At 32.7% G+C, this 26,548-nt stretch overlaps 1 protein-coding gene across 2 annotated transcripts in view; it reads left to right on the top strand.

Moving 5' to 3' along the window:
* Window positions 1-26,548, top strand: part of DIAPH2 (diaphanous related formin 2) — an 834,932-nt gene that overhangs the window by 234,388 nt on the left and 573,996 nt on the right. For both annotated transcript variants that reach the window (XM_063083053.1, XM_063083052.1), the window contains 6 exons: window positions 9,478-9,588; window positions 13,182-13,300; window positions 15,214-15,330; window positions 17,511-17,629; window positions 20,896-20,960; window positions 24,106-24,210. In XM_063083053.1, coding sequence (XP_062939123.1) covers window positions 9,478-9,588; window positions 13,182-13,300; window positions 15,214-15,330; window positions 17,511-17,629; window positions 20,896-20,960; window positions 24,106-24,210 — 636 coding nt within the window. The remainder of the gene's footprint in view (window positions 1-9,477; window positions 9,589-13,181; window positions 13,301-15,213; window positions 15,331-17,510; window positions 17,630-20,895; window positions 20,961-24,105; window positions 24,211-26,548) is intronic.

Consider the following 26,548-nt stretch of genomic DNA (forward strand, 5'->3'; position numbering starts at 1 on the left):
GGAACTATGTGGAGAATTGTGTTAGCATGATTTAATACATTTTAAAACTTTTCTAACGTACTGAAAATAATAAAGAGATTTGTGCATGTTGTAAATAGATATGGTACACAAAAACAGAATAGTAAATATGCCTTTTCCTGATGTGTAATAGCTTCACTTATCCAGACTTCATGTGTTTAATAGATTTTTTTCTTTTTGGAATATAACTGAGAACCAAAAAAGAAATAAAATAAAACAATCTGAGCAGCCTACAGAATTTCACCCAGTCTGTCAAGTAAGCCTCATGGCAAGAAAGACCTATTGGACTTTAATCAGAGCCTATTTATTCTCTTTTCTTATGTAATCTTAAATGAGCCCAATTATCTGTTTTCCATCCACAGCAGACTAGAAGCATAGGTTGTAATATTGGGAGAAGTTTTATTCCCACTGGTGTACTGAGATCATCAAGAAGTAACAACTGAAAGACTAGTAGCAAGGGAGAAGTAGATAGAAATGTAATGAAAGACTGATACTAGAATGCAAACAATAACATTTGGTTTCATTTAGTGCCAGGGCAAGTAGCCCTGCATACCTCAGTAGCTCTGGAGGGCATCTCTGTGTTACTGCATAGCTGACTAACTCACATATTTAATGACGTCCCTGCGTTAGCAAGAGAATGTTCAATTATATCTAATGTATTTTGTTTAAGAATGTAGGAATTATGTAGTTTATTTCAGAAGCCTTTCCATGTGAAAGCAGATGTTGATACTTAAACAGGTAAACTCTCCAATTTATGGACTGATTCTACGTAGCTTGATTCCTTCCGCAGTGGTTTTTGAGTGTTGAGATTTTATTCTGAACATACTTATAAATTAGTTACTAGTATACTCTTAACATCACATATGAGGGAGTAGCTTTGAACAAATCATTTGTAATTTGTCAGTAGAAGTACATTTATAAGAAAAAATGGTGCTGCAACTTATGAAAGGAGAAAATTTGTGGGAATGACCATGTTACATATTAAGTGTGGAATGAATGAATGCCTGAGATTACTTAGGAAGCTTGTTCTATTTATTGACAGTTTTATGTTACTGCCATTTTTAAAGTAGGTTACTACAGTGGGTATCTATGTAGAGATATTTGTACAGTGTAGTCACTTTTTAGTACTAAAAAACATGGCTGCCTTTTATTTTAAATCTGTTTCAAATTTGAATAATTGTCAAATCTATCATTTTCAGTAATGGAGGGTCACCAGTGATCTCCATAATATAAAAAAAGCAACAAATGACTTGAAGTCATCATATTGTCGTCTTCAGCACTATTTGGTGCTGTTGACCACTTCTCTATTAAAGCTCTCTCCTCCCTTGACTTCCCTGTTATTAAGCTCTTGTTTTTCTTTTACCTCTGTGTTTAATTTAAAATCTCCTATTTTTATGCTTAGCCCTTTAATTTGCTGATTCCTTGAGTTTGATCCTCAGTCCTTTGGTCCTTTGCTTTTCTCATTCTGATGATCCTTGGGCCGTCTCATCCATCCTCAGGCCTTCAAGTATATGTGATGTCGCTCTCTGAGCTCTTCTCTTCCAAATTTCTCCCAACTTTCAGACCCCATGTGTTTAGTTGTCTCCTGACTGGATTTCACATCCAATATTGTCCTAAACTGTACTTATCTTTCTTTTCTTTATCCTTCTCCTTCCTACTCCAATCCCCCCTCCAATCTTGACCAGCCTTTTTCTCATATTCCCAGTCCTGATTAACCTATGCATTATCCACCAATTAGCATATACCAGAAACCTAATAGTCATCTTCAAATCTACCCGTCCTCTGTCCTCTATTCCATCAGTCACCAAATCCTATAAAGTCTACCTCCTTCTTGTACTTCCCTTCCTTGGCATGTATTCCTACTCCACCCCCACTGTCATTTCTTTATTTCGGGGCTTTGTCACATTTTACTATTTTCTCATTTCCCTTGACTCTTTAATATCTTCTATCCTTCATTCTAGCCCCCTTTAAATCATCTTCCACAAAGTTTTCTTTCTGAAATGTAATTCTTGTGACATCACTGCTTAACATTCTACAGTGGTTTCCCACAGACTCTAGGATTAAAGTCTAGTCCTAGCCCACACAAAATGCCTAGTCATCTGGCTGTTGCTTTTTCTCTAGCCTCATATGTCACCACTCTTCTACATACACCTTTTGGTCCAGTTGTACTGTGCTTCGTTTCCTGAACATTTATGCTGTTTCTTCCCTCTAGCTCCATACCTTCGTACATGGCTTCCTTTTGCCTGGAATCCTTCTGCATTTCTTGGCTTAAGTAACTTGCTCTGTACATTTGTATCTTTCTTCGTTGGCACTTATTTTGACTTAAACCATCTTTTTTTTCCTAACTCTTGCTGGGCTAGGATAAAGAAAGACCTTGTTAATGTCAACAGAGTACTTAATAAGGTCAAGTGTGTGACAGTGTCAATAAAATTTTAAAAGCACAGTTTGTCACAGCTAATGGCAATATGGATAATCTGTCTGAAAATGCCCTAGGGTTGGCAATTACTGTACTCCATATCTCTGTGAATTGTGATCAAACAGATGTTGGTATAGTTTTCAAAGGTGGTAAGTTAAAATAAATAAAAAGTTCTAGCATTTTCCCAGTAATGTGGTGAAGATATTCATGTTTAAATATTTCCTTCTCTCTATCATTTAGGTAAGACACTAAAAGCAATTTCTTCTTGTAATGATATATCTCATACCAATAAATTTTGAAGTATTTAAATGTTACCCATCCACTATATTTTAACCATTTTATTGGGGACAGTTAGGAGTTACAAAGAAAACCCTAGATAAATACAAGTGAGCTTTGCCTTTAGCAAGTTTATAATCTATTTTGTGATATTTTACCCTCCGCACTGTACCCTCTAGAATGAAGACAATAGCATCTTGTGATTAAAAGATGTAGATGATTGCTATAGAAATAGAATATATTACTACAATAGAGGAAGGATCATAATGTGGTAGAAAAATTGATAGTAATTCAATTTAGTATATAATTGTACATGGCACAAATTATTGTATCACATGCACAAAATTGGTGGGTTTTAATCTACATATATTTATGCAGTCATTCAATAGCTTATATCTATACCTATATCTTTAACTGTATCTATATATCATATTCTAATGATATAAGGAGATCATTGAATATGCAAATACAGAAACTGTTTATATTTACCAGTTAAACATCAGAAGCATGGTCCTAGCCTAGCTTGTTTATGAATAACATAGAAAATTCACTGATTTCCTGTGATTTTTAAATTTTAATTCTCACAGAAGCTGTGTTTAAAAATGAAAAAGATATGGTGGACTATTTTGAAACTTAAAGCCATTATTAAGAAACTAAACAACACAGGAAATCTGGATAATGGATTTTGTGATATTCAATTCAAGGACATTTATTTTCTTTCTGGTATAAAGGAAAAATGATATTCAGTAAGACAAGATTTGCACATTATAGTGTGGTAGAAAGAATCCAAGACTAAAGGTCATGAGGCCTGAGTTCTAGTCCCATAACTGGGGCTTATTAGCTGTGTGATCTTGGGTTTTTAGTATCTTTACCTTTAAATGAACATATTGGACCATAGTATTTTATTTTTCTCTAGCCTTAGAATCCTATTTTTTATTTTCTATCTCTGGCGTTGGATTTTTTTTTTTTTTTTGGAAAGCAGATTGATTTTGCATTGTAAGATGACAATCTGAGTTCATTCATACTCTTAAAGATTTATATATTTTTATTTTAAAAATTTTTTTATTGAAACAATTGATTATACGTATTTGTGGGTACAGAGTTGAATATTAATACTTGTATGCAACATGTGATGCTCAAATCAGGATAATTAATATATTCATCATTACAAAATGTAAAGATTCATATTATTGGAAGTTGAGCATACCAATTTTGAAACTTTCATTATTCAGGAGTGAGTTTTGTACTTCTTTGGAGCTTAGGTTTTAGAGATTAGGCCAGAAGCCTTTTTTCTTTTAAGATCTTCAGTGCAGTACTATTCAGTCAAACTTTCTGCAGTGTTCTATGTCTTTGCTGTCCAATATGATAGCTACTAGCCACATGTGGCTGTTGAGCACTTGAACTATGGCTAGTGAAACTGAGCAACTGAATCTTAAATTTTAGTTAATTGTAATTAAATTAGATTTAAACTGTGATTAGTGGCTCCCATTTTGAATAGTAGTACTATATTGTATATGTGTGTGCATGATGTGTGTGTGCAAACGTGTGTGCACGTGTTTCCATGCATATGCATGTTGAGTAGGGAGTATGGTGGCAGGAAGTAAAGGAGAGGGAGTGAAAGACCATTATTTTGAATGATAGAATGCTGTCCATACTTTAGTGCTCAGAATGTATATGAAGTAGAATTTAACCCAATCCAAGAATCATTTTCTCTCTTTGCCTTTTTTTTTGCATTACATTATGATAACTACTTTATATACTAGGCAACATTTTGTTAAAATAATTGTTATGTTTTTCTAATTAACTTATAGTTTTAAAGCTAGATATTCCTAGTATATTTAGAATAATGCGCTAGTTAAATTGTATCATCTTACCAATCTGTAAAATCTTTTGTTGTATGAATGAATCTATTAATGGAGTTTATAAGACATCTGGAGTGTGCTGGAAATTGTCCTATATTTGTAGTAAAGTAATACAGTTTAGAATCATGAGTTTCCTCCTTTCTGTATGACCTCGTGTAAGTTATTTATCTGCTTTGAGCCTCAGCTTCTTCTGTGAAATAAGGATAGTAGTAATACTTGCCACGTGTGGGTTTTATGAGGATAAGATTAGATGGCGAATTACGTAAAGCACCTAATACATTATATAATAACTAATAATAATAAAAATAATGACAATGATGATAGTTTGGGGTTTTTTTAGCTATGAATTCAGAATCCACACAATGGATATTTCATGTTTATGATTAAGTCATAATATATTCTGCTTTTAAAGCAAATTATGTTTTAAAAATTTAATTATTTGTAAATAGTAACACTTATTTCAATTTTGGATTGATATTGTTTCTATTCTCTGTAAAGGACAGTAATTTTATAGTAGCATAAAGGAATGAAAATAATTAAGATGGCGTTTTCATTCTGACATTCATACAATATAAATAACATATAACAGAGTACTGCTTTAGCAGATTATATTGGAAAATGACATGGTAGTACAACTATCCATTTTATGTTATTTGTAATTAATTAGATATCTAATAGAATTTGATAAATAGTAAATGGTGCATTGTTAAACCAGTGCCTTTACCTGTTTAAACTACTGATTTCAAAGTGTCTCCTAATTAATTTATATTATAATCAATGGATGGAACTTCTTTATTTTAGTATTCATCTGTATATATTCATACATTATATATAAAGTATTTAGTAGCATTGCAACATTTATCTTATTAAAGTTATTTTGATGTTGATACATTCATTAGTTTTACCAACTTTTATTATTTTTATTATCTCCCGATCTAAATACTTTTATTTGTGTAAAGGTACAGTTGGAAGACTCATTAACTTGTTTCTGACAGAAATGTTCTCTTTACTGGTAGAGTATTAATACAAGCCATTAAGCTAGAATTTCTTCCGGCAAAAACAGTCCTAGCAGATGGCAACTTTTCTCTCTATTAATTTTGGATTGGACATGTACTTTGGCTTGTTTGGTCATGTCAAAGTTGTAACATAACAAGAATCATTCAAGCAAATACAGTGATAATATAGTTATAGACATGTACAGTATGCAAACTTACATCTCAGTCTATTGAAACTATATGAAGACTTACATGATTTTTTATTGTAAATAAGAAGGTTAAGTAATCTATTAAGACATAAGCTTCATAATAACTTATCTGATATGTCTTTTAACGTAATCTCAAGTTTATGGCAAATACGTAGTCAGTTGTCTAAGTATTTTATCTTGATATTTGAACATCCATAGAAATTGGACTACATTGTTGAATTATCATTGAGATATCTAGTAATATTAGAAACAACCTCAATCATCCCCCTTAAAGCACACAACTTTTGATTTTTGAACCTGTATGTGAGGTAGATGGACTAATCTCCCAAAAAGCAGCTTAAATTTATATGTAATATACCTTGTAATCTTTTCTCCCTATCTCAGAAATCTAAATCTATCATAATAATAGGTCTGGAGAAGTCAAGTCAAAATATGTTTGAAATATTTTTTTTTGGTGATGTGTTTTTCCCATAATAAGTATTGAATTATTTGTGTTCCATTCTAGATATACTTAACATCTTTACTAAGTCTGCTATTTTCCAAGAGTGCCCTTGCAGTCAGCTCTTTGAGTACTCTACTACTCATTACATACTTTAAAAATAATCAATTTAAATGTGCAGCTCTTCAGTTTAACTATTAGCCAGTGCCTTAGATTTGAGCATCATTTTCCAGAAGTCCTATTCAAGAATAATGTATGGAATACTTGTCAATTAGAATTTTGTGGATTGACTTTCAGTTTACAATTACCAGAAAATAAGTCTCCTTTTATAATAGGGAACCTCAAAATCAGAAGGTAACAAAAGCAAAACTCATTTTCTGGTATCAGTATAATCAGTGAAACACTTCATTTGAAAACAAGTCTGTATACATACTTTATTATGCAATACACCATCAGTATTAGTGTCACAGTACCTTCCAGTTGATTTTAATTCCCTTGCATTAATTTTTTTCAGATCTAGTAAGTTAATTCATCTTAATTATATATTTAGTACTCTATATTTTGTGCAAATACATCCCAGTAAGGATGGAGAGAGTATAAATCAATGTAATAATTTCTACAAGTTATCACTGTTACTTGTTCAATATTAGGGTACTTTTATAATTTTATTTTATTTCATTTTTTTTCTACTTTCTAGGAGGATTCTTTTTTTATTGGTTATGAATATTCATGGGATACAGATCAAATTGTCACCACTCGTGCTTAAGGTGTGATGGCAGCATGTCCATTATCAGAAATTGTGATTATACCCCGTGTCTCCCACCCAATTATCCCCCCAATTATCCCCGCAATTATCCCCAACCTCCCTCCCCCTCCCCTTTCCCCCTCCACATTGTATCCCTAGGTATGTTCTCTCCCTCTGCAAGTCCAACACACCACTGTGGTCTGTCTTCCCTTTCTTCTTTCTCTCTTAGCTCCCACTTATGAGTGAGTACATATGGTATTTATCCCTCTGTGCTTTGTTTACTTCACTCAACATAAGTTTCTCCAAGCTCACCCATCTTGCTGCAAGTGGCAGAATTTCATTCTTTTTTATGGCAGAGTAGTATTCCATAGTGTATATATATACCACATTTTCCTTATCTGATTGTCCATTGATGGACATTTAGGTTGGTTCCATATCTTCGCTATTGTAAACAGAGCTACGATAAACATGGGAATGCAGCTATCCCTTCGACATAATGATTTCCATTTCTTTGGATATATACCCAGAACTGGGATTGCTGGATCGTATGGAAGATCTACCTGTAGTTGGTTGAGAAACCTCCATACTGTTTTCCATAGTGGTTGTACTAATTTACAGTCCCACCAACAGTGTAGGAATGTTCCCTCCTCTCCACATTCTCAAGAGCATTTGTTATTCTTTTTTTTAATTATAGCCAGTCTAACTGGGGTGAGATGTTATCTCAATGTGGTTTTAATTTGCATTTCCCTGATGACAGTGATGTTGAGCATTTTTTCATGTATTTGTTGGCCATTTGTATGTCTTCCTTTGAAAAATGTCTATTCAGCTCCTTTGCCCATTTTTTAATTGGGTTATTTGTTTTTTTTTACTGTGTAATTGCTTGAGTTCCTTGTATATTGTGGATATTAATCCCTTGTCAGATGCATAGTTAGTGGAAATTTTCTCCCACTCTGTAGGTTGTCCTTTTGGGCTCATGTTCATAAAGTCTGTGCCCAGACCTAGTTGCTGAAGTGTTTCACCTATATTTTCCCTTAGTAATTTTACAGTTTCAGGTTTTATACTTAAGCGTTTAATCCATTTTGTGTTGATTTTATTACATGGTGAGAGGTGCATATCTAGTTTCATTCTTCTGCACATGGATATCTAATTTTTCCAGACTCTCAACAAATTAGGTATAGAAGGAAAGTATCTCAACACAATAAAAGCCATCTGTGACAAGTCCACTGCCAGGATCATTCTGAATGGGGAAAAACTGAAGGCTTTTCCCTTAAGAACAGGAACAAGACAAGGATGCCCACTCTCACCACTTCTATTTAACATAGTACTGGAGGTACTAGCCAGAGCAATCGGGCAACAGAAAGAAAGAAAGGGCATCCAGATTGGAAAAGATGAAGTCAAACTGTCCCTATTTGCAGATGACATAATACTATATATAGAAAACCTAAAGACTCTATCAAAAAAAACCTCCTGGAGCTGGTTAATAACTTCTGTGATGTTGCAGGATACAAAATAAATGCTGAAAAATCAGTTGCATTTATATTCTCCAATAATGAGCCAACAGAAAGAGAAATCAAGAAAGTAAGCCCATTTGCAACAGTCACAAAAAAATAAAATACCTAGGAATCATTTAACCAAGAAGGTGAAAACTCTCCACTATGAGAACTAAAAACCACTATCAAAAGAAATTAAAGACACAAAAAGATGGAAAGATATTCCATGCTCTTGGATTGGAAGAATTAACATTGTGGAAATGTCTGTAGTACCCAAAGCAATCTACAGATTCAGTGCAATCCCCATCAAAATATAAATGACATTCTTCACAGAAATGAGGAAAACAATTTCAACATTCATATGGAACAACAAAAGACCCCAAATAGCCACAGCAGTCCTGAGCAAAAAAAAAAAAAAAACCAGAGGCAGAACACTACATGACTTCAAATTATACTACAAAGCGATAGTAAACAAAATGGCATGGTACTGGCATAGAAATAGACACTCAGACCAGTAGAGCAGAATAGAGAACCCAGAAGTCACCCCTCAGACTTACAGCCATCTGATATTTAACAAAGGAAAGAAAAACATACATTGGGGAAAAGACTGCCTCTTCTATAATTTTATTTGATTTATTTTTGAAAAGTGTTTGTAATCATGTGTACTCTGAGGACAGCTGGATAGGAGAGGTACATTTCATAATCAAGAGCTCTAAATGCACACTTTTGGAAGTTTGAGTTTCTTAGAGGGAGTTCAATATTCCTTCATATTATTTAGTAAAGGATAACATACTTGACCACCCATCACATCTTTGTTAGAATTATTTTAGACATCAGAAACTTTATTATTAATTTTGTGATTTATAATCTAAAGTCATCATCATCATTATACTTGTGGAAATATTTGTATTTATTTTATTTTATAATATATATGCCTTTAGTGAATACATTATCTGAATACATTAAGTAAATATTTCCTTAATTTATTTAAATGTGTTTTTTAACAAAATTTGCTTTCTGATTGCAGGTGGCCTGCATGCAGTTTATAAATGCTCTTGTCACTTCTCCTTATGAGCTGGATTTTCGAATACATTTAAGGAATGAATTCCTCCGTTCAGGACTGAAAACAATGTTGCCAGTAAGTTGATTGTACACATTTATTATGCTGATGAACTTTAGCATTTTTCTCTCTTCGGACAAAAGTACTTCTTGAGGCAGAGTAAATAAATGCAAGACACTTTTTTTTTTTTTTTTTTTTTTGCAGTTTCCATTTTCATTTAAAAATTTTTGATTTCCTCTTTGATAACTTAGATCGACTTCATTTGTATTCAGCATAAGTATGCATAGAATTTTGATTAGTATATTCTAGAAACATTGCTTAAAAATGGTACTCTAAGAATGGTACTCTCTTAAGCAAGAGAAAAGTGGGAAGCATCATGTTTCTGCTCCTAAAGTTTTGGAGTACACCTGCAGGGATTCTCAAAAAATTTTTCTCTCTCTAAGACCATGGAGCTCAATATGAGTAAACTTGGCTCTGATTCTCAACCAACAGGTTGGGCATGTCCTCCTAAAGAAAGATTGTCAAAATCACATTGGGGGTGGGGCAAAAAAAAAGTCTTTCCCAGATCTTTCTGATATACAGGATGAGAATCACAATCCAGGCAAACAGATCTTGAGAAGACTGGAGATAATTTCTTTAGTACCATAGATTTTACTGCTGTTGTCTTTGTGGTTTAATTATCACAATTTGGAGCAGGACAGAGTAGTCATGCTTCGATGTATACTAGATGTTCCTCACATGTCAACTACTATCTAATTAACGAAATATTTAAATTTAAACCACTAGAATTTATAGTAACGTTAAACATCCTTTACATATGCACCTAAGGTTGGTAATTTATTCATAGATGAGCCTTTAAAGTCCTTTTTTCCTATTTATTCTTATTTCACATACAGTTCTAAAAAGAGAAACTCCCTAGTTTTCTAGAATATAGCATATTCAAAGCAGCACATTACACATGGCTAGGGCCAATATTAATTGTTGGGACACGAATCAAAAATTATATCTATCTAGAACCGTGAAGTGTTAGGGAAAAATGGTTCTTAGTATTTCAGTAACCCTGAGACCATCATAATATTATAGTAGGGTGAAACATTTTTCCTAATAATTGTCAGGATCCTCAAGACAAGGCAATTATTTTAATTACGTTCTGTAAAAATTTATTTTCAAAGTTCCCCCCATCCTGGTGGTTAAATTTTGGTGTTTTAAGGGAGTTTATGTTTCATTTACATGGAAAATTCATTTATGATAAATTTGCATTATTAATTTGGAATAAATGAGTTGTTACTCTACAGTGATTTTTAAAATAGTATTTGCTCTGTACTTAATTTACATTGATTTCTTGTGAAGTCATCTCCATCTGCCTTTCATTTGGTTAAATAAATCAAGTAAATATTAGGTAAATTAGATGTGTAAAGGAAAAACATAGTAAGAAATTGTGTTTGTATTCAGTGGGCATCCTTTCTTTTAAAAGACTGACAAACCTTTTCTTATTCTTTTGAAGACTCAATTGTGATTGCTTGATAGGTAATCAGTAGTGTACTGGTAATGTACTTTGATTTTCTTTGAAGTACATTATATTATAAAAACTTAAAATTGTTTCAGAGATTCTGAAAAAAATACTTTCATATATATACAGAAGGTCTGTTTAAATAACAACTGAAGCATATTTACAGTATTTCACATAATAGCGCTGTAATTCAGTGATTTTATGATATTCCATATTTTAAAATATAAAACTTTAGTGGTACATTTCCATTTTCTTATATAGTATATCTGTCATATTATTGCGCTATATGAAATTTTTTATTCATTAAATGTTTTTATGAATATATCTTTCAAGGTGTGACATTTGATTGAAAGGAAGTTTCATAAATATAACTATATATGTGTATGTAATATGAGCATACTTCAGAAAGTTCATAGGAAAATAAAATTAAAAGATATGAATCTTTCCATGAACTTTGTGAAGTATCCTCCTGTGCATATATATTTAATTTAATAGCTTTGGAATATTATTAATAGAGAATATTTATAGCATATTGCTTTTATACATGCCTATTTTTACATTGTGCTGTATATGTTTACATACCTTATAGGTTGTATAAACAATGTCTGGAACTAATTAAGAACTAAAGTACACATTTAACCAGATATTTTTACTGTGAATATTTTCATCATGCAAACTGATATTCATGTTTCGTGAAGTTCTCATGCTAATTTAATGACAGTATTTAACTTATTTTCCTATTTTTCAAATATATTTGAATGCATTTAAGTTTTATGATGAATGTCTAAGGGAGAATATATTGTGACATAATAATAAGGAAAAGTTTTGTTTCTGCAATGGTCAGCATATTAGATATGCCTGGCTTCTGTGATTTTCTGAAGAGAGTTTGTGAATCACCTGATAATATGACCCACCAATGTTAGATAGATTTGCATTCCAATTAATTTATTCATTCCCCTTCAACGTGGAAAACTAGACCTAAAGCAAGTTATTACTTAAGAGGAAACTAAGTGTAAATACATTTAATTGTTATGTGTTCTATATGAAATTATGTGGAAACATATTAGTAAGTATTTTTATATGCTCTATAGGTAAATTTTTAGTAAATTATTATGTATGTGAATGTTAGAAAAAGAACATCTAGAAATTGCTTAAATATGTGTTTGGCTTTAGTAATAGCCATTACATCTCCATTTATAATTGTTCTATTGAATAAAAATAGAAACAAGAAACGCATCCCATATTGTTTTATCTACCTAATTTGAAGTACACCATGCTTGCATTTCCTTTTAGAGTTCAAGCTCAGCTCTGAACATCCTAGTCCCACTTTCGGTATCACCCTTGAGCATCCACAGTTGTGATTATCGATTTGGGTTTTGAAAGCTGCAACTTAATGGACACATATTAAAAGATATTCCAGGTGATATATATTAAGCCCAACAATCTCTAGTGTGGCATGCTTCCAGTTTTTTTTATACTATTACTTTGAAAATTATCAGAGGTTTGTAATGCATGTGCTTATAATGTATTACAAAAACAAATCTTTGATGCCCAAGTTGGTATTTTGTGATCAGGCTAAGCAAAAATGAAAGGTGGGGGAGGAGGCTAGATGTACAGCTTGATAAAAGTCCTAATGCCATTTTGCTTTAAAATCACAAAATATCATTTAAAATAAACTTGTTTATACAACTTTTTACGCCATACTTGGGACTGTTGTGCTTGAATATATCCTTGCATTTGTTCTTCATTAATACAGTTGATCTATATTTGCATTTTTTTGCCAGAGGCATATGTGAATGTTCTAACTGCATGAGTTCTTTTGCGATCTTTGATTAGTATGTTTAGTCAAAACGACAGCATTTAATTTGTGTTGTTAGCAATTAGTGTTTTTCATTGTAGAAGTGATTGTTAATTTTTTTATGTGAATAATCAAAATCTGGGGCATGAAAAGAAAATACAATGAATGCCATGAGGTACTTTTATTTCAAAATTAAAAAAAAAAACTTAGCTACATTTACTTTCTTCCAGAGAACCAAGTGCCTGGGTCAATATTTGAAAGTGCTTCTGTGTGTATAAATGAATAATTGTGTTCTGCCCTTTATTATCAAAGTATGCTGTTGTCAAACTGTTATTCATCTGTTAAGTTTTATGTTTATGTTAGGATCTAAAAGAAAAAGAGAATGATGAACTTGATATTCAGCTGAAAGTGTTTGATGAGAACAAAGATGATGACCTAACTGAATTATCACACCGTCTCAACGACATTCGAACAGAAATGGAATATCCTTTGACAAACCTCAGAAATAATTTCATGTGTATTGTGGAAAAAGAATTTCTGGGTGGTTTTGTGGACCATTGTTAGTGTTCTTGTCTGCCAGTCCGATTTATATCCACTTATTTACATTAGAACCTCACTATGATGCTGTCCTTGAGATTCATGCTGAGGAATTGTCAGACTGTCCTGATGATTTACACAAGCTATATTGAAATCTGCACAATGGCTTGCTGTATTATAGGTGTACTCTGCTTAGTGGATAGACAAGAGCCTAATGCAGTATATCTTATGTGTAAAGTTTTTTTGGGAAAAGTTCACTGAGTTCATATGTGACTATAGCTAATATACCTTTTCAGTTTATTAAATGGTACACCCATGACTTAGAGATGAAATTCAAATCAAATAAAGGCCTTATTCTGTATTCAAATATTTGTGTTCTTTAACAATAACAAAAATGTTTAGATGTAGTAGTATCTAACAGTAACAAGGCTGTATCTACCTGTAACGAAACTGTAACCATAGTCGTCCTGTGGCAATGATTTTATATGAAATGATTTTAGATCTAAGAGATGGTTGTCATAGCATTGCTGCCTATTTGTTTCACACCCATTAAATTTCTTTCTTATGGATTCTGGGGAAGTTGGGAAATACTTCAGAACCAAAGTGACCTTCGAGCTATACTTCTTTGTGATGTGTTCTTCCCTCTCTCCCCCTGACCCCACAAAAAAGCTAGAATATTCTGCTCCTTGAAACTCCCACTTTATTTGTTCTATCTTATTTATGTACACTTCTCTGCCCCTGTGAGATTGAGGGCAGAAATGTCATGTTTCATCTTTTTTCACCAATGCTCCTATCAAAGTTCTTACACATAGATATTGGATAAATGTGTGTGTAATGAATAACAATGTTATTATTATAACAAATAATTTCTAGTAATTTCTTATCCATCAGTAGTGATGCTAGTTTGCAGTGGTTTCTCTAAAATTATATGCTTTTTATATCAATTAAGAAATATATTGCTTTGTATAGACTTCTCTTATAATCAAACTTCACCATAAAGTTATGTTTGGATCCATTCTGTAGCCATTTAAGGGACCTTATGAAACTTTAACAACACTTTTACGTGGGGTCTAAGAAATAATCCATCAAATACTTAATTCTACTTTGGACAAGATGTTGACATTTCAGGTTGTTTTTAAGGTGTCAGATTATGTCTCATCTTTTACCTTTATTTTGCATTGATTTTCCAGCTCCTCACTTTTATTATAAAAGTAAATCCATTTTTGAAACCTGTCTTCTAGCTTACTAAAAGCATCTAAACTTCCAGTTTTTTTATATCCTATGAAAAATTTCAACCTCCATTGTCTTTACTCTCCATCTTTTCTCAAATAATGAAACACAAATGAATGCAAACAATTTCAGAGTTAGTAAGTATTTCATATGGATAAAATAGAACTGTTTTGTGCTCTTTTAGCAGTTCACAGCATGCTCATTTGCCTTCTGTCTTATGTGGCAGTGAAAAGAGAGGAGTAGTGGCTTGCATGAATAATATAGGTCCTTATCACAACCCCAAGAAGATCAAGAGAAAATCATTTTCATTGGCGGCATTGCTGTTCCAATGGTATCAGCTATAATCTGCACTATAACATATAGTGAATAACTAATCATTTAAGGTTTTGACAGTCAAATGGTCCTGGAAATGTTCTTTAGGTCTGTTTCTCTAGTTAAAAGATTATAATGATTCCATAGAATCATTTTCTTTATGCAAATGTTTAAATACTGGATCGTGGAGTTGAAGGCTTAGAAACAGTAATGGAAGCAAGTGATACATCTTTGTTTTAAAAAATTAATCTGGTTTTGTTATGAATGAATCTTACTTCAAGAATCTTTGGGTTTTTTTCCTTTACTTACTTTCTACTGATATGAATGAAGTGTACCATCTTCTGTATAATATGTTGAAGGACACTACTGCTGAAAATTACTTATTATCCATTCTACAACATTTCTTACTCATCAGAAATGATTATTATATCAGGTAAGAGGCAGTTCTGAGAGTACTTTGTTTATAATTTGAATTGGATATTAAAGGACAGTGTAGTGGGGTCTGGGTAATACATGCATATATACATAAATAGAATATAAGAGTTTGACTACTTTAAGTAACATTTTAAAAAAGGTGCTCATTTATTTTTAATCGGGCCTGAAGAGAGAGATCTACTTATAAAAACAGGGTACCCCAGAAATAGGACTTTTAGTAGCAATGACCCTGTGATGAATTTTCTTTGCCAGGTAATGGTAGCACAGAGAGTGCACTGAAGATTCTAGAGTAGAACTTTCAAGATTTTATCTTGTGCATTTTAATAAGTAAGATTTTACTGTTATTTCTCTTTTATATGTATTTATCTAGTAATAAGTGTTATATTAACATCTAAGAAAATAGTAATGCTAGTATTTCAGTTTTATGTCCAGTAATATAATTCTTTGAAATAAATGGGTATGATAATAACCCATTAAGTTAAAAGTTTTAGAATCTAGTAACTGGGAATATATCTGAAAACCGGAAGGTTATTAAAAGGTTTCTGAGTGACTAAAATTATCCACAGGCTGATGACCATGACCTTACCATTTAACTGTTCAAAAAACTCTTAGTTGTTCTTCATACTCTAATTTGCATGAAATTATGTCAACCTAGATTCTCTGATTTCTCAAAACCTGCTTAATTAAAGGAAAAAGGAAGGCTACCATGAGGTCAGGCACAGTTGCAATAACAATGACAGCTCTAGGGCAACACAGAGAACTATTACAGTTCAGGCCACTATAAAAATCTGATGGACATCATAATGTTACAGAGATATAGAAAAATGTTAAAAATATTAAATTATATGCTGTTTGTTTTTTAGCAGGAAAGATGGTAATGCATTAAAAATGATTGTTTTCTAAATTAAGTTCTGACAATTAAAGGGCTACTGTGCCCTATGTCCTCAGTTACCTGGGGTCATTATTTGAATGAAACTATTCCTTTCTCAGTAACTATAAATAAATGAGAAGTTACTCTCATATGGCATCTTTTTCAACCTAAGGACATCACGTGAGGTAGAAGTGTGACAAGTTCTTTTATTCCAGGATGATTAACCTGGCCTTAAAGAGAGCAGTTGTTTTTTTCTGTTTACCCAAAGAATCATGGACTAGACTGAGATTAAAATCCAATATTATTTACCCAAGATCGGATGATGACTTGAAAAAGCCCCAGATGTGTAATATATATTACTATTTGTTGTTATTCTTGGGACCAGCCCCATGACTAAAGACATAGAAGAGCAATTAAAAACTGTTTACCTTCACTTTCAAACTTTAGTAGGTTGGCTAGCTTTCAGCACACTGTATTTAGGGATGTTTATGTCATAATTTATCTACAGTAGTACCTCTTACTTATTTTTCTTTGTTGAATTTATTAGTCCCTGACAAACACTAAATCTTTCACAAATTTTAATGCAAAAGTACCTTTATTTTTTTAATTTTTTATTTTTTTGCCGTATGCAAGTGGTCATTTTAAGGCCAGAATGACCTTGATAGATTACAGAATTAGGATATGTTTTAAAACCTTTGACACTTTAAACAAATTGAGGCTATACTCATGCATGTTAAATGTATGTTTTTATAAAATGGATCTTATAAAATACTGCATAAATAGATTTTTGGAATAGTCTATAATATAAGTGGCTTAGTTCAGTTTTGTAAGCTGTTACAGCTGTGCTGAGTAAAAGTGCTGTAGTAAATTCATGATGTTGTTTGCCACCTAATGCCAAGAAACTCATACCTTATTGAAATTGAGGACTTGTGGATGCCTAGAACCATTTCTGTATTCATGGATGTAGAACTAACAGGTCATTTGTTTTCATTAACTTTAGAAACAATAGCTTAAGTAAATAGATAAGATTAATCAGTATGTTTGAACACAAGCATGAATCCTTGCAAACTAGAGTTAAGTCACTAAATGTTTGCAGTCGATTACATCACAAATAGGCTTGGCACTGTAACATCCGACCATCTTTAAGCTTATGCATATTTCTCTTAAGGGAGTGTAATGGCTAGAAAGAATTTTTTATTACATAGCTCTCGGAAAAGACTTAGTTCATTTAACATGCTGAATCCCTTCTTAAGAAAATTGATTTGTATAGGTAGAAAAGGTATTCATGAATACTCTCTGTTTTTCAGGCCACAGTATTATAAAATAATTGAGGAGTGTGTTTCACAGATAGTGCTGCACTGTAGTGGTATGGACCCAGACTTCAAGTACAGGCAAAGATTAGACATTGATTTCACTCATCTGATAGGTACGTAATATTGTCCTCACTGTCCTTTGATTGTGTTTTATACCTTCTGTATAATAGGCACTTTTTAAAGGTAGTTTCTCACTGAATTTCTATTAATATCTGGGAAATCGTGTCTGTGGGTAGTCAATTGCTATAATTGTTAATTATGATGATCATGAGAGTTCTGTTTGTGTGATTAGAAATATTAACCTGTTACATAAGTTTCAACATTCCTGAATTCAGTTTAAACTCAGTGCCCCACAAAAGCCATTATATTATTATAGATGAATGCCTTACTTTTTAGAAGCATGACTGTAAAAACCCTTTAATTCAGTTTATACTGGTACCTTAGTGGTTTTGTAGAAATCATTTGTACAACAGGGTCTCATTAGTATTATAACTATATTATTAGTATTCAAGTTTGAGAAAAAAATACAATCTTATTTTAACAACTTGAGACCTTTTAAGGTTATCAAATAGATAAATTTATACTTTCATAGACCTTAGAGCTAGGAAAGAATTTGAGGTGATCATATTCATCTCCTTGGATGGCTGAGGTAATGACCTTCTATCATCCTAGACTGGTAGTTAGCAATACTTCCCAGAACAATCTCTGAAGGATGATGTGAAACCTCCCTTGTGAAATATGCTATGCTATATGGCCTTATAGTTAAGTAGTTTTATTGATACTTAATCAAAATCATTATTGCTAAGGTTCAAGCATGAACTCATTTGTCTTGTCTTTAAAGAAACAAAACAACAGCTGTTGAATGCCAATTATATATTATTTTTTACTCCATAGCATAGGAAAGACTCACAGTAATGTTCAAAGATGGATGCCTTATTATTATTAATCATGTATTATTATTTTCTGTTTTTAAACATAATGCACACTTGTAGGCAATCTAGAGACTTATGTAATTAGCAAATCACCAGTCACATCATCATTGCTCCCTTTTCAGCTCAGTACATTTCCCTATATCTCTCTATCTTTCTATGTATCTATCTATATGCTGATTTTTCATGGCGCATTATATTATAAGAATTTTTCCATGTTAACCTTCAAAATGTGACTTTTAATGTCTGTATAATCCATTTTATGGACTGTAATAATCATCTTAACCAGTCTTTTATTATTGTACATCTAGATTGTTTTCAGATTTTTGCAGTTATAAATGAGTCTGCTGTGAACATTCTTGTGTATAAATGTTTGGCTTTTTCTCATTATTTCTTAAGGATTGATTCCTTTAAGTGAGGGTATGAACTTTCAAAGGCCGAATGCTTTTCAGAAAGCTTGTGCCGATTTACTTTGCCCCAGCAATGAATGTGAATGCTGGCTTCACTGAATATTTTTCAATAAGCTTGATAAACTTAGTGGTTCATTTTGTATTTTGTTCAGGGAGTCATAAGGGACTATTTTCAAATATGTGTATTGGCTTATAATCCATTATGAACCATAGTTGGCACACATAGTCTAATGTTGATTTTGGCTGGGTTGCTGAGTGTTCAACAGACATTTGTTTTGTGTACTGTGCGCCAGGTACTTATGACTGTGTACTGTTAATCAAAAGCATTGGGGTGAGGAGAGATGAAGGGATCAGGTGAGAGGATAGTCAGCATCATAAACCCATTATGACCTCATACACATGCCAACTCTGTGATTGTGAACAAATCACTTAACTCCTCTAGGTTTCAGTTTCCTGAACCTTAAAGTCAGGTAAGTCAAATATATGAGTGGTTCTTAATATTTTGTGGTTGAAGTCCTTTTTGAGAAGCTTATCTTTCATCGGAAAATACACACACACACACACACACACACACACACACACATACACACACATGTTCATACACAAAAATTATCAGGTGTTTCAGGAACTTTTAGGAAATCTATGGCTCTCTATTTTAAGATCACTTGGACCTGAGGAGATTAGAGTCTCTTCTGACTTTATAATTCTGTAAGTCTACTATCTTTTATAAATCACATCATATCACATCTCTGCCTAACACTCTCCAATGCCCTCTCATTGAAATTTAAATCAAAATCAAAAGCATTACCAATGATGGTTAACACAGCCCAGATGTGAGCACTCTCTTTGACCTCATCACTTACCACTTTCTTCCTCAGCTGCTTTGCTCCAGCCACACACTAAGAAAAAGGTTTATTGAGGTAAATTTGACATAAGAAAAACTACCCTTTTTTAAAGTATATGATTTGATAAATTTTAATGTTATTATCTGTACTTAAAACCATCATCAAAGTCAAGATAACAAACATCTCTATCAATCTCTAAAGTTTTCTGCATTCTCTTTTTAGTCACTTCTTTCCGTGCCTCCCACTCCTCTTCATCCTGAGCTAGCCACCAGTCTCTCTTACTAGTTTCATTTTCTAAAGTCATATATAAATAGAAACACATAGCATGTACTCTCTTTTGTCTTTAATTCAGCATAATTATTCTGAGATTCACCCATATTGTTGTATTGAATATATCAATAATTCATTCCTTTATATTGCTGAGTAGTATTCCAGGATGTGGATATATTATAATTTGTGTATACATATACTTGTTGATGGTCATTTGGGTTATTTCCAATTTTCTGGCTATGATAAATAAAGCTGCTATGATCATTCATATACAAGTATGGGTACAAACATACGTTTTTATTTCTTTTGAGTAAATAGGTATGGAAAAGCTAAGTATGGAATAGACTTTAATAATGAGAAATACAATTGTCCAAAAGAGGTTCTTCGGTTATTTTATTCTGATGTCTTTGATTGGACCTGAGAAGTTTAAAGTGTGTTTCTTGATGTGTATGGTACATTTTGCCCCAGAATAGAAATTAAGTAAAATCTTTCACTAGGAAACCTGAATTAATGAATGCTACTCTTCCAGCATTTTTTTAAGAATCATTTTGAGTCCTAATACTGTTAAAATGAAGTCTTTGCCACCTCTCCATCCACCATAAACTACAAAAATATTTTGAAGAATTCTATAATTGTGAAAGTTGAAAAATAATATGAATATCTTTAAAATGATGATAATTTAGTCAAATATATTTATGGATGCTTGATTTTGTGCCTCAACAGTACTGTCACTGAATTTAGTTAGTATATGTTAAAGAAATAAAATGTGGTAGTTTATTTTTCATGTGTAGTATAGGTCAATTTCCCTTTAATAGAAATTGACATAAAAATGATAGTCTGCATAGTAGAATTATAGGTTGGCAGCCATCTTTTGCCTAAACATCTCATGCCATAATTTCTAATCACTTTCGGTTGATCTTAATAGATTCTTGTGTGAACAAGGCAAAAGTTGAAGAAAGTGAACAAAAAGCAGTGGAATTTTCAAAGAAGGTAAGGCTTGTGAAATATTAGTCATAATTGTTAAATTAATAATTTAATCACAGCACGTATTATACCTTGTTTCTTTATGTGAGGTCTTAAAAATTTTGTTTCAGTTATGTAGTACTTGATATTTCTAGATTCAAACATAACTACAGGATATTGATTTATTTACTAATAAGATAAGGTTGCTACTGTTCCCCCCTCATCACCTTTAATCCATTATGGAAGAAAAACTCTACTTATACTAAAGTGATAAATGAAATAAAATTAGGTTGCTGAAAGGGTATAGTTAGAAGCAGTCAACCAAAATAAATCCCCCCATTGCTTTCCTGTATTTCTCACTTATTTACAATAGGTGGTTCTTCAGAGAACTGTGAAATAGTTAGCTAGTCTTATCTGTTATGGTCTTTAAAGTTAGTGCTATTGATAGCAACAGAATGTTGCAGTGTTCTCTCTCTTTCTCTCTCCGTCCTTCTCCCCCTACACCATTCCTGCTTAGACTTAGTTTCTTTTAATATTATAATTATCATTTTTTAAATGATACTGCTGCTTAATGTAGGCTTGATGGAGCTTGAGGTTCCCCCCTTTTTATCTGTGTAAATGCCTTACATGAATGCCTTTGAGTAAATGCCAGCTTTATGAATATCTTAATTTTATTTAGATCTAAGATTGTCTTTTTCTTGTTTCATGAAAGCATAGCCACAATTTTATTAGCTTCTACAAAAAGTTTTTTTCTTTTTGTTCTAGATCCTATTAATCATTAGTATAGTATTTCTCTGCTCTTGGGTGCAGGGAGAAGGATTGAAGCACAAGTCTAAAAGCTCTCCAGTTTTTACCCTTCTGACAGCAAGATAAAGTGCTTACATATTGCTGTCTCTTCAAAGTTATGACTTACCTTGGAGATTAGATAATCACTTTTGCTGTTACTCTAGAAATTATAGAGTATTACTGAAGTTACTTCAGGGCATCTGAAAAAGCTACTAGAATAGATTTTAAGAGCTTGAGGATAAAATGTTTGTGTGAAGCTGTCATTTTTATTGGTGCAAGAAAATGCTTGCTTTTTGATTAATAGACATTTATATTTCTAATGTTCTTGTTTTAAGTAGCACATTTAAAATTCCTTTTGAAAATCTAAGAATCTCCTTAAGTTTTGGTTGGCACTGTGATTAGACACCACAGACTGGAACAAATTGTGATTATCTATCTAGTAAAGTTTTCTGTAAGAATATATTATAGGAAAAGGCATCTTGAAATAATAGAAAAGAAATTTCTGTGTTTGATGCTTTAGTCTCATCACCAACATTCAGAATGAAAACATGTATATTCTTAGTGGTTATCAACATGCATTTTCTTGTTCTGGGTCATTTTAAGAGGCAGTATAAAGTGGTTTTTTCAAAAAGTGCTAGAATGAAAGGTAGTATGTATAAGATCTGATCTCAGCTTTTCAGCTAATTAGCTGTGACTTTAAGTAAGCCGCTTACGCTCCTTGGATTTTAGTTTCTTCCTCAATAAAAGGAGAGGGTAAGATTAGTGGACTTGTAAGAAGACCTCTTCCAGGTCACGTAGTTCAGGCTTCTGTGATTCCTACTCTGCTCTGTGTGTTCACAGATTAATATAATTTTATATATTTATTTATTTTCAAGTCTCTGTCTTATTGGCACCTCTATTTATTTATTTATTTATTTTCTTTCTTTTTTTTTTACATTAGGTGGATTTTTTATTTTGGTAAAATATATATGACATAAGGTTTGCCATTATAAGCATTTTTAAACTGATTAATGTAATTTAAAATTAAAAGTGAAAACACTGTGTACCTTTCTTCAAATGTACCAATAAAACATTTATAGAGGAAAAGTTGTGTACTGTGTGCTTGTGTAGACACCATGTTTGAGAAGCACACAGGAGAAACTGACTTTGGGAGGGGGGATAGGGAGTATAGATTCAGGGTTTTAGATGGTTTTGAAATTTAAAGAGGTTAGAGAAGATTTGGACCAGGCTTTGTGGGACATTTTCCAGCGACTCAAGTAGAGATGAATAAAAGTATCACTAGGTAGTATATCAGGTTTTACCCAATCACTATTATTATGCAGTTTGCTCATCCACTGTTTCTTTGGACTTAGATCAGAATGGCATTTTAAATTTTCCAAAGGTCATATCTACTATAAGGATGAATATTTATTAACAGTATCATACTTTTGTATTGTTTCATAAACTCTAAAGACAGTTCTGGATAGTAGAAAGAGAAATAACATTGCTGGGATAGGGTATAGACTTCCAAAATGACTTGAGGTGACATTGACATTGACAATAAAGGACAAATAAAATGTTCTATAGTCAGACATAGGCAGTATTTACTGTAAATATGCAGGTTGTTTTGTGCCTGCTTAGAGCCCTGACTAAGGTAAGGGCTGGGGCAGGATGCAGTAAATAAATATTCGCCACTCAGACAGTCTTTTTGGCTTAGCACACTGTATTTTAACCTTTCATTCTCCCTCTCATAATGTCACACAGTGTTTTGATTAACCATCTGAAGGAGAAAGCTATTACAGCATATATCATTCTACCTTAAGATTTTGTGGAGCACCACTTTTTGGATGCTGGACAACTAAGATTGTAATAGAAATCTTCCAGTTCATATGATCATACATTCACTTAAGCATTCTAAAAGTTCAGTCTCTTTTCAAGAATAAAAACAGTTAAGGAGTTGAAACTCCTTGATGGAATACTTTTAGATTTCATTTTCTAATTCATTAAACTTAAATGTATGGGATGAAACATTAAAAACATTATTAATTCTAAAATTGAATTTTCAATAACAAATTAATAAAAATACCCATTATATTTAAAGAGAGACTTCTCAGTCCCCTTATTTAATTATTTATTTTTTTGCATTTTTTTCAGAAGTGAAAATGGGTGTGCTTACCTTGAGTGGGGCCATATTTTGTCTTTACTACCAACCACTACCACCACAAGCAGTACCCCACCTCCACATGGTTACTTAACTGTCTTGAAAATAATCAGGAGCTCTGATTTTCTGAATGATCTGGGAATCCAACTAAACAAAAACCACTCTCCCTGTTGAATACATAATGTTGTTTAAGGCTTTCTCAAAACTATATTATTAACAGTACATTTATGGTGGTCATCATTGCAGTTCGATGAAGAATTCACAGCTCGACAGGAAGCTCAAGCAGAGCTTCAAAAAAGAGAAGAAAAAATCAAAGAACTTGAAACAGAAATCCAGCAACTTCGAACACAGGTAATGAAAGAAGATATAGACTTTGTGTCATGTCACAGTGAGTTTGATGGTAGAGAATTATCTTGTTAAATAGAAGGAAAAACGTGACCAGAAGCAGATTTTTTGTATTTCACATTTTAGTTGAAATACCTCCATGGATTTGATTTTTCAGGACAATAAATTATTTTAATATTTGGAAATATAATAAGGTATTAGTAGCTCAAACTGCTCTCAATATTTTTAGCAGAATATATTACACAAGCAAAACTGCTTTTGAGATGAAATTTTTATGATGATTTGAAAAACTGAGTGCGTAGTATTTTCTTTCAAAAAGAATATGGAAATGCTCATTAATTATAATTATCCCCAAAACTTCTAGAGATCTCTTTAAATCTCAACTACCATCATTTTAAAATCTATAAACTTTACATTTCTACCTACATTCCCTATGATGAAAAACTCACATATACACTTAAAATGTTAGAGTATCTAAAATTTAGAACTGATTAAGTACTCTTTTCAACACACTCTTCGTCTTAAATGAATATTAAGAAATTGAAGACATCTTAACATAGTGGATGCTCAGTGGGTGTTTGTTGATTGACTAAATCTATTTCCATTAGTCTACTGAAAAATTACTTTAAAAGTCACCAATAGACTCCAGAACACCCAATGTGATGGCTGTTTCCTGCATCACTTAACTCTAACTTCTTTTCACTAAATCTTTCTCTCTCTCTCTTCTGACTTCCCTTTTTACATGTCTGAGAACTCAGTTTCTCTTTATCTTTTCATCTCCCAAATGGTGACATTACTCAACGTTCTGTCCTCTGCTCTTTTATCTGTATATCCTTGCTCTAATATCCCGTTCAGTATCATACATTCAAATATCACCTTTTACTAGGTGTCAAGTACTTTTGAGTTTGTCTTATATTTTCAGCTTCTGATTAGCTATCCCCATAGGAAGGTCCTGCTGCATGTTGAAATCAAATCCAGTATTTATGATCTCCTCTCTTTCTTCAAACCAGCTTGTTCTCTATTCTTATTTGTTTAAATTTTACCACCATTTTGTTAAACAATGAAGCTGGAGTTTTCTTTCCCTTTTTCCTGTCCCACCGCCTCACAAATTAAGCTAGTCACTTTTTTTTTTTTAATGTCAGTTCTTTTTCTTTTTTCCCCCTTGCGTCAAAACCCAGGACCCCCCAGGTCCACTCTCTTGTTACATCATGCCTGGACTTATACAATTGTTTTCTGTCTTTTCTCCCTGTCTGTAGTCTCTTCTTCCTCAAATTTATCCTTTATGTCAGTGGCAAATTAATCTTCCTAAAACACTGCCCTGATTATTGTCACTCTGGGCTTTAATATGTTCAGTGGTTGCCTGTTGCAGTCAGGATTAAATAAAATCTCCTTACCAGGAATTTTAAGGCCTTCTAGCATGGGCTCCCTTATCTCTCTTTTGCAGCCTAGGCTCTGACTGCTCCCCTAACTGCAGCCTCTGTTACAGCTAAGTCACCTTTCCTCCCTTCACATTTGGAACTTACTGTCTCCACATTTTTTCTTCTGCTAGCATTTCCCAGACATTAGTTGCAGAGACGCTAATAGGGTTTTCATGAGGAAAGCATTCCATAGTCCAATATACTCATTAGCATATTAAAGGATCCAAGATGTCCTACTTTGAAGAAACCTAACTCTTTTTCATACAGCTTTCCCAGACTCATTTGACCACAGAACCCTTTATCTCAGAACACCTATTAACATCTCCTGGAAATAGTATGTTCATAGAACTTAGCTGAGAAATGTTGGTTTATGTTATTCTCGATCCCAAATGCCCCCCCTTGCATATCTTTGCATGTGAAAAATGTCCTTTAAGGTGAAGCTCAGTAGGATATCCTTTGCAAATCTTCGCCAAAAACTCCATTAGGGAATTTCTCTGAAGTTTCATATCACTTTTTAAAACCACTAATATTTGCTTGTGTGCCCGTTCTATTTCTCCCACTTGAGCATAAGCACCTTGAGGACAGTATATTTCTAATTCTTACCTTTATCCCGAACTCTACTGCACCCAGCACAGGGCCTCACTGCTTAGGAAGTAGTTGCTTATTCATTGTTAACTGTAAAAAGTGCAGTCATGCAGCACTTTCTAGTGTGCCCAAAATGGCATAAAATATTCAATTGTTAATACTATATTGTAGCCTAATTTAATTGTTCAATTTCTCATTGTTCATAGGAGGGAGAGGAGAAAAGGTTTGTGGTTGTATAAGTTCCATAACATAAGTATGATCTAATAGAGGCAAAAATTTGATGTTTGCAACTATGTATTCCTTTAATTTTGCTGCTTATTAATAAAAAATGGACACACATT

Source organism: Cynocephalus volans, chromosome X, assembly GCF_027409185.1.
Source record: "Cynocephalus volans isolate mCynVol1 chromosome X, mCynVol1.pri, whole genome shotgun sequence".
NCBI lineage: Eukaryota > Metazoa > Chordata > Mammalia > Dermoptera > Cynocephalidae > Cynocephalus > Cynocephalus volans.